The sequence below is a fragment of the Melanostigma gelatinosum genome (genome assembly GCF_949748355.1).
Source record: "Melanostigma gelatinosum genome assembly, chromosome: 1".
In the NCBI taxonomy this organism is placed as follows: Eukaryota; Metazoa; Chordata; class Actinopteri; order Perciformes; family Zoarcidae; genus Melanostigma; species Melanostigma gelatinosum.
In genome coordinates this window covers 11,603,095-11,616,365 of record NC_136634.1, presented here as the reverse complement: position 1 = coordinate 11,616,365, position 13,271 = coordinate 11,603,095, and the positions used below count along the sequence as shown (strand labels likewise).

The 13,271-nt window shown below is 41.6% G+C and overlaps 3 protein-coding genes across 3 annotated transcripts in view; 1 reads left to right on the top strand and 2 right to left on the bottom strand.

The window, feature by feature from the left end:
• The window catches only part of idh2 (isocitrate dehydrogenase (NADP(+)) 2), a 10,552-nt gene extending 7,020 nt beyond the window's left edge, over positions 1–3,532 (bottom strand). Inside the window, exon 1 of the mRNA XM_079280425.1 lies at positions 3,297–3,532. Within this exon, the coding sequence (XP_079136551.1) occupies positions 3,297–3,411 (115 nt within the window). The 5' untranslated portion in view covers positions 3,412–3,532. The remainder of the gene's footprint in view (positions 1–3,296) is intronic.
• Positions 3,533–6,982: 3,450 nt separating this feature from the next.
• LOC306775247 (retinol dehydrogenase 11-like) lies at positions 6,983–10,305 on the top strand. The gene is made up of 7 exons (XM_079265561.1): positions 6,983–7,080; positions 8,066–8,206; positions 8,287–8,484; positions 8,558–8,719; positions 8,851–8,967; positions 9,067–9,271; positions 9,938–10,305. The coding sequence occupies exons 1-7, from the start codon at positions 7,008–7,010 to the stop codon at positions 10,032–10,034; spliced, it is 993 nt and encodes a 330-aa protein (XP_079121687.1). The 5' UTR covers positions 6,983–7,007; the 3' UTR covers positions 10,035–10,305.
• A 931-nt stretch (positions 10,306–11,236) lies between these two features.
• Positions 11,237–12,823, bottom strand: ankrd34c (ankyrin repeat domain 34C; the record flags this gene model as incomplete). Its single annotated transcript, XM_079279225.1, has 1 exon — positions 11,237–12,823. One exon carries the CDS (start codon positions 12,821–12,823, stop codon positions 11,237–11,239), a length of 1,587 nt encoding a protein of 528 aa, XP_079135351.1.
• Positions 12,824–13,271: the final 448 nt, after the last annotated feature.

Sequence of the window (13,271 nt, the reverse complement as noted above, 5' to 3'; positions counted from 1 at the left end):
AAACGCTACTAGTCACCAAAAACTAAACAAGTTACCTCTAATTTGTATCAAAAAAATACTAATTTAACTCTCTAATATACAGTACGCAGCTTCTCTAACAGTAAAGGAAACAAACACTTTGGAACCTGAATGAAAGTTGGTGTTTTTAAAATCTTCAATATCCCAAAGTGTTTTCATTTTCACGCCAACAATGACTTGAGAGAGGGGTCGCTTCACTCCTCTGCCTCCCAGTTAGTCAGCTTAACGTAGATTAGTACCTCTAATCTTATCCCCTCTCATCAGACTCAGTGTGGGAGAGTGAATAGAAGAGTCCAGGAGGAGCTGCAGAGGATCAAGTGACTTTCAGATTTCCCAGCCAAGTTAATGCTCCCCCACTGTGACCCAAAGCCTTCCCAGAATAATGCAAGTAAACACAAGGAGCCTGCTGGACTAGTTACACAACCAATATTTCCTTGTGTTAAATGTAATAAAACAGCAAACATCCACTTGGGTTTGTGGAGACATTTGACCTAGTTGGGATTATGAAGCCAGGGCAACACCTGTCAAAACAGCCTCTGCTCCGATCCCATGCTCCAAACATAACACATGATACATGGCGCCGAAAATAACCTCATTGAAAGGAGTTTATAACCTCTATGTTAGCTACGTTACTCAAAAGCATGAAGCAGGCAGAAAGAAATAAAAGCAGTAGTTCAGTGTTACTGGTTTGTTTTTGTGCCAGTTTGGTGAACTGAATATTTTTGGGTTTTTGTAGTGTTGGCTGGACAAACAAGGAATTTGTTGCAATATATTGTAACTCTGGGCTTTAGAAAATGTTGATGCACATTTCTCACCATTTTATAAGCCAAGTGATTAACCAACAAAGTGATTGAGCAATAGTGTAAATAATGCACCGTTCATAAAGAAAGGTTGGCAGTGGAAATATTAAGTTATGTGTAATCATCAGGAAAAATCAAACACCGCAGGAGCAGAGAAGGTGAACTGGATTTTGGTAATTTAATAATAGACTTTGTCAGTACAGTCTCTGCCGCAGTGCATCATGGGTGCAGCTACTGTTACTGGCATCATTTCAGACTCGTCCACCCTAGATCTGCTATAGCAGGGCTCTACTATTACAGTGCGGGGGGGAGGGGAGCTGAGTGGGTTATGTACCTTCTGTATGCATCACAAGCTGGACGCTGAAGGGTGGGCTGAATGAAAGTAATGTGAGCCCACCTGCCACATCATTCCCACATGCATTCTCTCTCTCTCTCTCCACCGGTAGCTTCAGTATGATATGAGTATGATATTCACAATTTTCATACTTCTCCAAAGCGCCAGTATTGTTTGCTGTTTTGACTTATCCAACTGTCAAAGAATTTGCCTAAAACAGTGTACAAATTGATTATAAAGCAGAACATATCTTATGAAAGCATAAGTAAACAAGAATGTGGCCTAGCATTCAGTGCCAACTTTGAGTATTACGTTTTAAATACCCTGTAGCACAGTGTTTACATACAAGTTGAGAACTGCGAGTTTGGAAAATGACATCATATGCTCAACATTATGCAATATACATTAAGGGCAAGCAGCTGAAGACTGTTTACTTGACCGATTGACACCAATAACCTTCGTCTACGTGGCTTCTGTGGTTGACCTTCAACAGAAGGAGGCGAGCCTTGAACCCATTCAGTTTAATCTTGCACCGAGAAAAGGCATTCGGATGGTAAAACCAAACTGCAGGCAAGACTTTTGTGAGAAGGTCGGTTAATTAACTCTTAAACCGGACTGACAGAAAAAGTAGAAGCGCAAATGCAAGGTTTCAAAGTTTACGCCGTCTCTTGGTAAAATCCAGAAACAGCATGTTGTCCAATTTTATGAGCACTGGGGAAATGTAAAGGGCTCGTAATAACAGTATACAGCTGTTGGCAAAGCCAATGCGATAAAATCATGCTTCTGGCTCACTGATTTATACATGATTTCTATATCAAACACCTAATAAAATATTTTAAAAAGATGCCACACGCGCATGTTAACACATGTTACCCCATGACAGGTAGCTATATGAGTTAAGGCTTAAAGTGTCGAGGTAGTACACTGTTTGTTTTATCCTGGTTGTGTAAACTGGGCGACTATCAATCACCACCAAACCGCAAAGCTCATATGACTTGATTCATTCACACTCTAAACTACCCTTCACCTGACCCGCCTCTGTCAACACTGAGCGGGGCTGATAGTTTAGCTTGAATGGAGACATGCATCTATGCATCACAATAGCTTATTTGGATGCAAATCCTCGCTCTATGAGAATTTAGGATGTCTGCAGAGCCCACGTGATAAACCTGGCTCCAAATCAGACTTAAAAAAAAAGAAGTGATTTTGGTTGCTCTCCTGTTAAGGATATAAATACAAAGTCAAATGTGTCAACATTAACATGAAAGTAACACGCCGCAGTGGGTTTTACAGTCCTAATGCAAGGATCAGGTGTGGTGAAATAAATACAACCCAGATGGAAAACAGCGGCAGCCATTGCTCTCTACAGCGGAGCCTCGTATGCGGTGGCTGACCTTGCAAAAAGTTTTCCAACTCAGTGTCGCACGAATGTCATGATGGCTGAAGAGCAGCTCATCGCTCTGAGTTTGGACAACATATTTGACTTCATTATGAGTGACAACGAGAGTGTTTTAGCCCCCCAGCGAGGAGGAATAAAATGTCCGCACAGCTAAAATAGCGGAAGATTCCTTTTATTCATTCACTGCCAGTTTTCGCACCGCAATTTTCCCCCTGATGTATTGAGTCTTTTTAGGAAGAGCGGGGTGTAACAGTTATGCTTTTCTTGCCCTGTCACATTCGTTTTGTTCGTGATGGTAGTATTTATTTAACTGTTTCATTCATTGAAGTGACAGCACGAACACGGCCATTCAACCGTCCCTTAAACTTTTGATGTGGAAGACAAAGACAGCTATCCTCCTCCCCGGCTTCTCTCTCTCGGACCTCATCTCTCTCGACGTCTACGACCCCCGGATTGTGTAAACAACCGGCAGTCAACACGGGCATTACACTATTATTAAGACACCGGAGAGCGTTTAGAGCACCGTTGGCTGTGAACCCCATTAGTACCGTTAACGCTACCAGCAGTGGGCTATCGTTAGCTTCGTAGCTCGCGCGCCACCCAGCTTCTAATATCACGGCTGGCTGATTTAGTCGCAAACGTTATAACAGCCAACCTCGGCTACATTAAAAAGCACCATCTTAACACAAAGCTACCGTTAACACAAAGATGCTGAGGATCACCCGGGCTATCTCTCTCCACTCACAGTTTCTTTGTTGCAAGGTCTGGCAATTTGAAGCCGGCAAAAGCACCGCGGGGTTTCTGGAGAAGGCAGTGGCAGACCTCGAAAGAGAGCTGAGGACTTTCAAATATCCAGCCATGTTTCCCCTGGCTTGATTCACTTTTTAGGTTCACACTCGACGAAACTCAGAGGAGAAGAGAGGGCAAAACGCTTTGAGTCTCTCTGCAATATAGTGCGCAGCAGAGGCAGCGCCGCCCTTCTTCACCTCGCCGGCGGGACACGCTGGTTACTACGTCAGAGTCGCACAGACAGAGGAGGGACCGAGAATAAATAGCTGTTGAACTCTTGCAGCTTGTCCTCCGTCTCTAGAGTGACAACAGTCCAGAGCAGGTTAAACCCTGAGTGTCTCACGACCTGAAGGGAAGGCCACCACCTGCCATCACTGCTCAATACATAAAATGTAGGCCTACAGCTTCTTCATTTCTCCCCTCACAAGCCCAATACCCCCCACTCTGTAATGGCTGTAGAGATGTGACACATTGATTCTCCCAATATGTTTGAAGACATTTTACTGTTCACAAACACTTGGGTGTGCAATGAATATTGTGCACATTGAAAAGGCACTCTAGTGACTAGAAGTCCACCTCCATAAAGTAGCAGGACTCACAAGATAAAATATTAAAGATAAAAATTGAAGCAGCAGTAGATGAAATGTCCTTCTAGTCTCAGGTGATGACATTTCTATTAGACTTAATAAACTCCCCATAGCCATAGGAGACATTGTTCTATATTCACAGGCTGAGTAGCCTGTACTCCGTGAACTTGATATGTAAAATCAGTGAAGAAATCCCCCTATAGAGCTTGCCAACACATGTCCCATGTGACAAAAGTTCAAAGTTTGCTTTATTGTGGAATTGACAATAAAACAAACTTTGAACTTGTTGAGTGTCTGTTGCACTCAATTGTGTGTTTGCAGGACTATTATAATGCATCAGCTAGACTGACCACAACATGTACATTTATCTGATTGCCTATGCCTCCTACACAGATAACCTACTGAAGGTTAATATGATCCATTATTATGCAGACATATAACTTATTGTGAAGGTTAAAAGCAAACTAATAACTAGAAAATATCCCTATAGTTGAAGAAATAATCCTTTCAGGACACAAACCCCACTTAGTGTTTTATTTTAGATAACTTCATTCCTCTTGATGCCATTTTGCACAACAGTAATGCATCATATTTGTTAGAAACACATTCTGTAATATTAGATGAGAACTCATTGAAATGCACAGCAAAGAAAAAAACAGCATAAGTCAACATAATAATAATAGTAATCATAATGCCACCGTTATACGTGTCAATAAACAATTTAGAAGACTGTGACTGTGTGTAAAATGTGCACATCCTCAATATAGCAAGTCTAAATAATGAGTATGCTGTGAGTTTATTAAGCTGCAAAAATAAATAAGTAATAAACTTCACAACTAAACTGATCAAATCTATTCGGCTACATTTCCAAAAGTGGATAATAAATATGAAGTCGATTTTTACTTTGTTAAAAATCCAGACAATAGAGAAATGAACAATGTGCAACAATATAAGTTGATATATGTGTATTGTTTATTGAGCTTTGATGAAAATGTTGATCCATTTAGCAGAGAAACTACAAATATGCAGTGCATTCGGATCAGAAACTACCGTTTTTTTGCAAAAAACATAAAAAGCATAAGCTCACAGGATTTGTTTTATTAGTAAAAAAAAATAAAACCCATGTACTTCCTGGTGGAGCAAGAGTAAACTCAAGCAAACATTAAAAACCGACAAGAGATGTGTTGAGATCCCCCGTCTGCAGGATGGGTACAGGATAGTCACATTCCACAAAGTCTCGGCAGAGGGCCCTCTAATTTTAGTAGGGGAAGGTTACTGGGAGAGAAGTGTGCAGTGCGGTCACATGACGGGCTTGGTGGTGAGACATCCTACAGGTCACCTCTGAAGTACTCTTTCATTTGAGAATAGAGGGGCCTGCATTGACAAAAGTCAGATATGCAATGTCAAATAAAAATGTCTATAAACCAAAAATGTCTTGTAGAGACTGTAACTCATTATTATCGTGATTGTTGCGGTCAGACAGTGCAATTACATTATATTTTGATTTTCAACTTCAATTTTTGACCCTTTATGTAAACAGTGTGCGCATGCTGCCCACCTTCACGCGCACGCTCAGATGTCACCCTGTAAACACGAAGGACAAAGCTCTATTAAGTCCTCGTCTCATAATGGTGGACTGGCCCATTGTGCTTTAAAGTTAAGAAAAGAGCGAGGACTTATTGAGCTGCCACATTACAACTTTACCCTCATCAATAAGCAAGGGACTCAATTATTTATTTGAAGAGTTAGCTGCTCAGCTGCAGCTTTGATCAGAGTTTAATTCAGATCTGAGGGTGTAATGCTTTTATTACTGTCAGCTTGCTGCTTTCTCTTTTGTCTGCTCGTACAGCAGCAGAGAGACATCTTAATTTGCTCGTAGGAGTTTAGGATATAATTTGATGCTATATAAAGTACTTCCCCAGTCTTCTTAGATTTGATTGGTAACTGGATATAAAAAATAAAACATAGTCTTTCGCCGTATATGATGTATGTGCTCCATCTACTGGACTCCTTTAGAAGGCCTTGAGTCTGTGTTGGTGAGCATGCACTGACCTCTGCTGGAAGGTTTGTGTGTATTTCAGATTATGGATTTGTTCATTTACCAGCAACATTTAATGTTAAAGGATCTGAGGAGCATCTACAATTTTGACTTATTTGTCCCCATGGGGTCTTGAAGCAAAGGCAAACACAGACTTAATTAAACATAATTTCCTCAAAAAATGATATTCGTTAATAAAACAGATGTACACAAGCTGGCAATGTGCAACACAATATGTGTATTGTGACATGAAACATAAAACCTGGAGCTCCGCCATCATCATCAAAGCCGGTCAAACAGCATCACAGGCTTCCAGTTAGTTTGAGGAGACATTTTAAGATGTCTTTACAGGTGTTTCCCCTGACTACCTTGGTGACATGAGTTACAATGATATGTACAGGTCTGTAGTTCTTGATCCAAAACGTGGGATCACGAGGGAAGCAACACCGAGTGATGCTTTAAACATGATAAAACACACCATTTCAGCCTCGCTTTTATTTGGAAGTCATTCTTTTTTAAACAGCTCATCTAGGAAAATTATGATAGTTAAGATGATAACAACTGCAGTGGTTAATGTAATTATAATTGCTGTTGTCACTGTTATATTTCTATTTCACCTTATTTTATTTCATTTTAATTTCATATTCCAATTTGTAATTGTTTTTTATTTTGCTTCCCTTTTTACATTTATCTCCATTTTTAAACTATTATTTTTATTATTATTATTATTAATAATTATTATTATTACCAAGAGTCCAATATAGCATCAGAAGTTTTAAAATGTTCGTGAAAATATTATTTAGAAGATAATTAACAAGAGGAACCAATAGGATTCGTCTATAGGACGACAGGAGGCGGGACTTCCTGGAGGAAGCTTGAGTTGTAGCTGATATACACGTGAGCTGTGGTGGTCATCTCTTCTAGTTGGTTTGGGGTAATTTTGTAGCTCATACGAAAGAGACCGTAGTTAAACAGAAATACAACTGCAATCTATCTTACAGTGGGAACATTGTAAGTTGTAGAAACAGTGGAAGGATTGACGATGCAGACCTTCACAGCGATGAGAGCGTTTATTGCCCAGTGTCCTAAAACCATTGCTTTGGTCACAGTCACAGGTAACAACAGCCAGCTCTGGTCTCGTCTGTGTGCTCTCACTCACTGAACTGCACGCTGATGATAATAAACTGTACGGTCTGTGATGTTTCAGTCAATGCACGTGGCTCATGCAAACACTGCGGTACTTGTTGTTATTAGAATGAATGAGATTGCATGCTTGGAAAATGACAATTGCACGTCCATTCATTTTGCTACAAGTTCATATTCTCAAACGTGTCTTCATTGAAAAGTGACTCATTTGACATTCTACTTTAAGCTGTGTAATTGCTGCATTAGAGCACAGCTGCAACATCAGTACACAGTTACTAGACCATAATATAAACAAACAATGAGAGCTTTCATTATAGTTAAACAAATTATTGATTTGATTGTTGCCTCGATGGTTTTCGATATGGTCACGGGATATAATATATGTTATTAATAAAAGGATGGATGGATAGACAGATACAATTAAATTGTCAGGGATAAAAACACAGTAAAGCTAATATTTCCATTGGTGTCCTCTTTAAGAATGGGTTCCTGAAGACAATACGAACAACTGGAATTATACAATGAGACAAAACAAAGTTCTTGGAGCACACAAGACAGACTTTCTAAAGAGTTTTAGAAGTTGACCGACTGGATTCATCTTTTAATCTATGCATTTCTAAAGAAATTTCTTAGGGCTTGAATTCAAACATCTTAAAACTGCTTGTTTTCAGGAACCCCACTTACAGTAACAAAAAGAAAGAAGGAAAAACAAACAAAGTTATTTTGTATGAGAGGCTGGAACCAGCTTCAGTCATTGTCTTCAAGCACATATTTGTCGTTTTTGCTTGAAGAATTACTAAAAAACGATTAATTGATCAACAAAATAGTTTTAGTTTGTATTTAAAAGCGTTGACAGTTGAAGATATATGGTATGACATTTAAAGTTGCGGTTCGGTGAACAGTTCTTCTCTTTAAAGGTGCAGAGGTATTTTAACTGTGTGTACACTTTGACAGCAGCGGGACTGTTTGGTGTGCAGAAATGGATGGCAGGTGGAGTGTGTCGTAGCAAAGCCTCGCTGGAGGGAAAGACCGTCTTGATCACCGGAGGCAACACTGGGATTGGCAAAGAAACGGCTGTTGACCTGGCTAAGAGGGGTTAGTGACTTATCCCGGCTTCATATTTTGGAAATATCTAATTCAATTTTAAATGTGAAGGATGTGCTGCTGTGTTTTAGGCGCGAGAGTCATTCTGGCCTGTAGAGACATGGACCGAGCCAATAAAGCTGCGGAAGAGGTGAAGAAGAGGAGCGGAAATGACAACGTTATTGTGAAAAAGTTGGACTTGGCATCTCTACAGTCAGTGCGACAGCTAGCCAAAGACGTCCTAGCAAGTGAAGGGAGGCTGGATGTTCTCATCAATAATGCAGGCAGATGTATAAATCACACCTGACCACTGATGCTGTGATATATCCAACAGCTTTGAGACTTTTTAAATATTACTTCTAGGTGTTATGAGCTGCCCAAAATGGCAAACTGAAGATGGCTTTGAAATGCAGTTTGGTGTGAACCACCTGGGCCACTTCCTTTTAACAAACTGTCTGTTGGATCTCCTGAAGAAGTCGGCTTCCAGCCGCATCGTCACAGTCTCCAGTTTAGCTCATCAGAGAGGTTCAGTTTTTTCCCCTGTTTCTATTTTACTTGAAGAGATGTCGATTTGTATTCTCTATCAGGAATGCCAGCATTTTCAGTGTCATTTAATATTAAATACCACATCTGTGAATGCTGCTTTCACTCAACAGGTCAAATCTATTTTGATGACATACATCAGGAAAAAGATTACCGCCCCAGGAAGAGCTATGCACAAAGTAAACTAGCTAATGTCCTCTTTACAAGAGAGCTGGCTAAGAAGCTGCAAGGTAAGGACACATTTTATATCGCCCACCAGACATTACACAGTTTTTAATAAACTATCCATAAGGTGGATACATTATGTCCTATGTCTTGTCATCTTGCAGGTACCGGGGTAACTACATACAGCCTCCACCCTGGTATAATCCGGACGGAGCTCGGCCGACACTTCTGGCCCACAATGCCCCTTTGGAAGAGAGTTGTGTACACACCGCTCATGTTCCTCATCAAGTCTCCAACAGAAGGGGCTCAGACCACCATCTACTGCGCTGTGGAGGAAAGCCTGCAGAATGAAAGTGGACTCTACTACAGGTCGGTCATTGTAAATCAATAGCTGGTAGCTTCATAATTAGAGCTGAGACAGCCACTATCAATACAACTTATATCAATATATCGAGATTCGGGGGCGATCGCCTGGCACCAATATCGCTTTATGTTCTATTACACTCGTGGCCGGTTAAAGCTGCTCAGGAGCCCCAGAGCAAAGATATGCTGAGTTTACCTGACAATGTTTTAGCAAACAATTGTCGATTGATCCAGCAGACACAGAGTAAAATGCACAAACACGAGTAGTCCTTGTCAAGTCAGTGGATATTGTGCTTTTGTGGTGCTTGTTCTCAAATTAAGATAACAGGGAATTAAATTACAGTACCACAAACCGATGGCCACTTGAGGCCAGTAAATACAAAATATTGATCAATTCCTGTTTTGTGGAAAAACAATATAGCTGGTAAATATCCCTCTAAATAGTTATGGGAATATGTCATTATGTTGCTTATCATAGAATCATATGAATTGCTACTATAGTACCTATGCAGTATTCTGTCCCAGATCCCCGTCCTGTATTGTTAGTGACCCTGTGATTTCCATCCTTATTCGTCATTGTATCCTGATTGAGAATTGTATCTTGTGAATAAAGCAGCGCTGTAGTAACGCTTCCAGCCACATGTTTAAGACTCAATTCTGCCCTGATTGCAGCGACTGCGCCCCTAAAACCGCAGCCCCTCAGGGTCTGGATGATGAAGCTGCCAAGAAGCTGTGGGATCTGAGTGCCTCTATGGTTGGTCTGATATAATCACAGTGACATCGATGATGATCGTCATCATCTTCATCGTATCAACGGACTGCCTGAGGAAGAACTGGTGCTCTTTCTAATGAGCGTCTGTGTGGCTGCTAAGCAGCTGAGCGCCTACTTAATGTAACAAATGAGTAAACAGACAGAATGTCACAAGTGATAGACATTTATTCAGAATATACAACAAACTAATTGCAAAAATACTATGGATTTGATTATGTTTTCTTTTTTCTTAAACAGCAGCAATGCTTCACAGGTAAGTTACATGGAAGCAGTAAGATCTTTAGTTTTGATTGCCATTAGCGTGAAATGACATTTTAAATTGACACGTTTCACCACTGCCTGTGTTGACTAAGGGCTCCAATGTCATTCTTGTTACTTGATTTCATCATATAAGAATTACGTGTGCTTTGAAGGTTTTTTGAAACACTGTTGAGCGCAACATTTTCATTTTTTTTTTTTTCCTCTTGGGCAATAAAGTGCTGTTTTACATAGCCCATCATTTTACCTGTTTGTTAAGGCATGTTTTTCATTCATTCACATCACGTATATTCATTTTCTTTCATGTGACACCAACAATATTGAAATAAAACACATTTTGGTTACATCATCATGAATTAAAAATGCTCCTAATACATAAAATGTATCTGTCCACTTTTTTTTAAATTTTTTTTTTAGGTTTCTTTATCTTGAAGGCACTTTGTACAAATTTGCTACAAACAGTAAAATCTCATCTTACTCAAAGCTACATCTCAGACAAGTGCATCACATTTTCTTTTAAAATAAAAAAAAATCCATGAATGGTTCTAATTACATTTGCACAATGTGCACCCAAGTGGCCTGCTGGCTACAAATGGACCCTGTATGTTCCCTACGCATTACATTACCATGTACTAGAGCTAGTTCAGAGGAATAGTACCATGTCTTGGCATTTACATTCAAAACTGTAATACATATACAGCAGATGTTGTGAAGTCAAAATATGATAAACCTTAAGGTTGGGTGTAACACAGGGAAGAAGTCTATCTATATTGCTCAGTTTCAATATATATATATATATATTATTTTTTATAAATTATACATTATTAAACATCTAGATGGCTGTGAGTCTACACAGCGGAACCTATGGATGTACTTCCTGACAATTTATGTTGCTAACAGTTCTACTCTCGCAATATGTGCTGCATAAACACCATCACTGACTAATGAGCTGTCTCTTCAAAATCAGAAAGCTGCTTCATCTGCTCCACTTGCATAGAGTGCCTTCTCACAAGTATTTTCTTGGACTTGAGGCCACCTCTCTTTGGTGTGTTTGGTGCTACTGGAGCTATAGATCTAATACCCGTGGCCAGAGGCGAGGAGGGCTTGCTACTAGCCCCGATGTCAGGGATGGGAGGGTTCGGGTTGATGTTGAGAGCGGGCAGGTGGCCGGGCCTGGTGTGGGAGATGTGGTCCAGCAGCAGCGTGCCCGAGCCTCTCCTCTCCAGGAGGCCTGGTGCACGTCTGTGTGCTGTGCTTGGAGAGGACGTGCTGGCGTTGCTGTCGAGAGATTCTCTGGAGCTAGTTAGCATCGCTAGAGGAGAAGTGTTTAGTTTCCTTCGCTCCACTGGGACCTTGGGAGAGTCTAAGATGGCAGAGCCTGAGTAGAGCTGTGAGTCTGAGTCATAGTGATCGTTCCCCAGATGTCTCTTATGCACTGTGTCTCTCAGACTGGCAAGTCCACTGCTGCAACTGCTGCTCTCCTGCTCCGTGGGCACAGTGCTGCGCCGTGCCAGCGGCTGGTGCTGGCCCAGAGATCTCTCATATGAGACTTTGGACGTTGGAGGAACTGATATCGAGGTTGTCATCTTGCAGGGTTGTTCACCCACCAGCGGGAAAAAGCTGTCCTTTCCATCCACACTGCTCTGTCGAGATAAAGCTGACCTCTTATTCAGAGAGAGTCCGTTAACCCCTGCGACGACATCCTCATCAGAGCTGGCTTTTTTGCTCTCCTCATTGGCGGCTGCAGCCAGGACTGAGGGAGCAATCAGCCCCCAAGGCTCTGACTGCAGCCTCTTCAGCTGAGGCAAACGTGCGCGTTTGGGGTTTGCAGGCCGGCGCGTTGGAGACGTGGGCCCGTTGGCGAGCTTTGCAGCTGAACTGGAGGTTTTCATCTTGGTCTGGAAACTGAAAACTGTGTTTTGTTGCTCTTGCTCAGGTGTGGGCGATGCAGTGATGTTGATATCAGACGGAGAGGTGCAGTATGCTGGGGAGGACTTCTCATCCATCTCTGGTGATGGGGGAACATTTAGGTACTGTCTGGTCGTTTTAGTGCCACATGGCGACTTGTCTGTGGTGATTATGATGACCTCCTTGCCTTTAGCTTTGCACGCATCCAAGAGCAGTTTTAGTGTCTCCTTATCGTCGGCGTTGATGGCGTAGACCAGGGTTGAGGCCCCGCTCCTGTCCTCCAGAGTGGGGTCAGCTCCATTGCTCAGCAGGTGATCCACCACCTCGTGTCCAGCCTTGTAGATGCAGGCTTGCATTAGAGCCGTCCTTCCAGCTTTGTCCTGCATGTTGGGGTCTGCCTGGTTGTCCAGCAAATATTTCACCAGCTTTGACTTGCTCACACTCTGCTGGTCAGTGTGTGTGGACATGCAGGCCACCATGAGTGGTGTCTCTCCACGTTCATTGCTCTCGTTGATGTATGCGCCTCCTTCCAACAGGAGCCTGGTGAGTCTCAAGCGTTTGAGCCAGACCGCCTTCAGTAGTGAATTTCCGTCTGTCCGCAGCGCCAGTATATCTGCCATCTCCCAGCCAGTCACAGATCGTCTCAGTGTTGAATTTACAGCTCACTGCCCTTTGAAGAAAGCATAGAAGTGGTTCACACTCATGTTGTTTGTTTCTCTGGTTTGCTAAATCACCACCAGCAGGTGGCAGTCTGTTACAACGAAAAGGTTATAGACATAACTTACTGTTCCAGAATTGTGATGTAGGAACTATATATGCTTCATATAGAAATGACGGTAATGTGTTAAACATGTATTTTTTTGTTCCACAGTGGAAACTAATCATGGCCATGCCCCGAAATCCTCATGCACGAGACAGCATGGTAACAGCACCTGTTAGATTCTCAAACGATGGATGATCGTGAGATTTGGATATCAAAATCAAAGTTGATCTCATTATCTCTGCCAAGACAGGAGCTCGCGTTTGTCTTTTTCCGTCATATTTATGAAAGCGAGGAAAAACGACGAA

Coding starts and splice junctions, on each gene's coding strand:
- LOC306775247 (XM_079265561.1), top strand. CDS start 7,008: ATGCAGACCTTCACAGCGATGAGAGCGTTTATTGCCCAGTGTCCTAAA. Junction 7,081..8,065: donor TGCTTTGGTCACAGTCACAG/GTAACAACAGCC, acceptor ACACTTTGACAG/CAGCGGGACTGTTTGGTGTG. Junction 8,485..8,557: donor CATCAATAATGCAGGCAGAT/GTATAAATCACA, acceptor TATTACTTCTAG/GTGTTATGAGCTGCCCAAAA.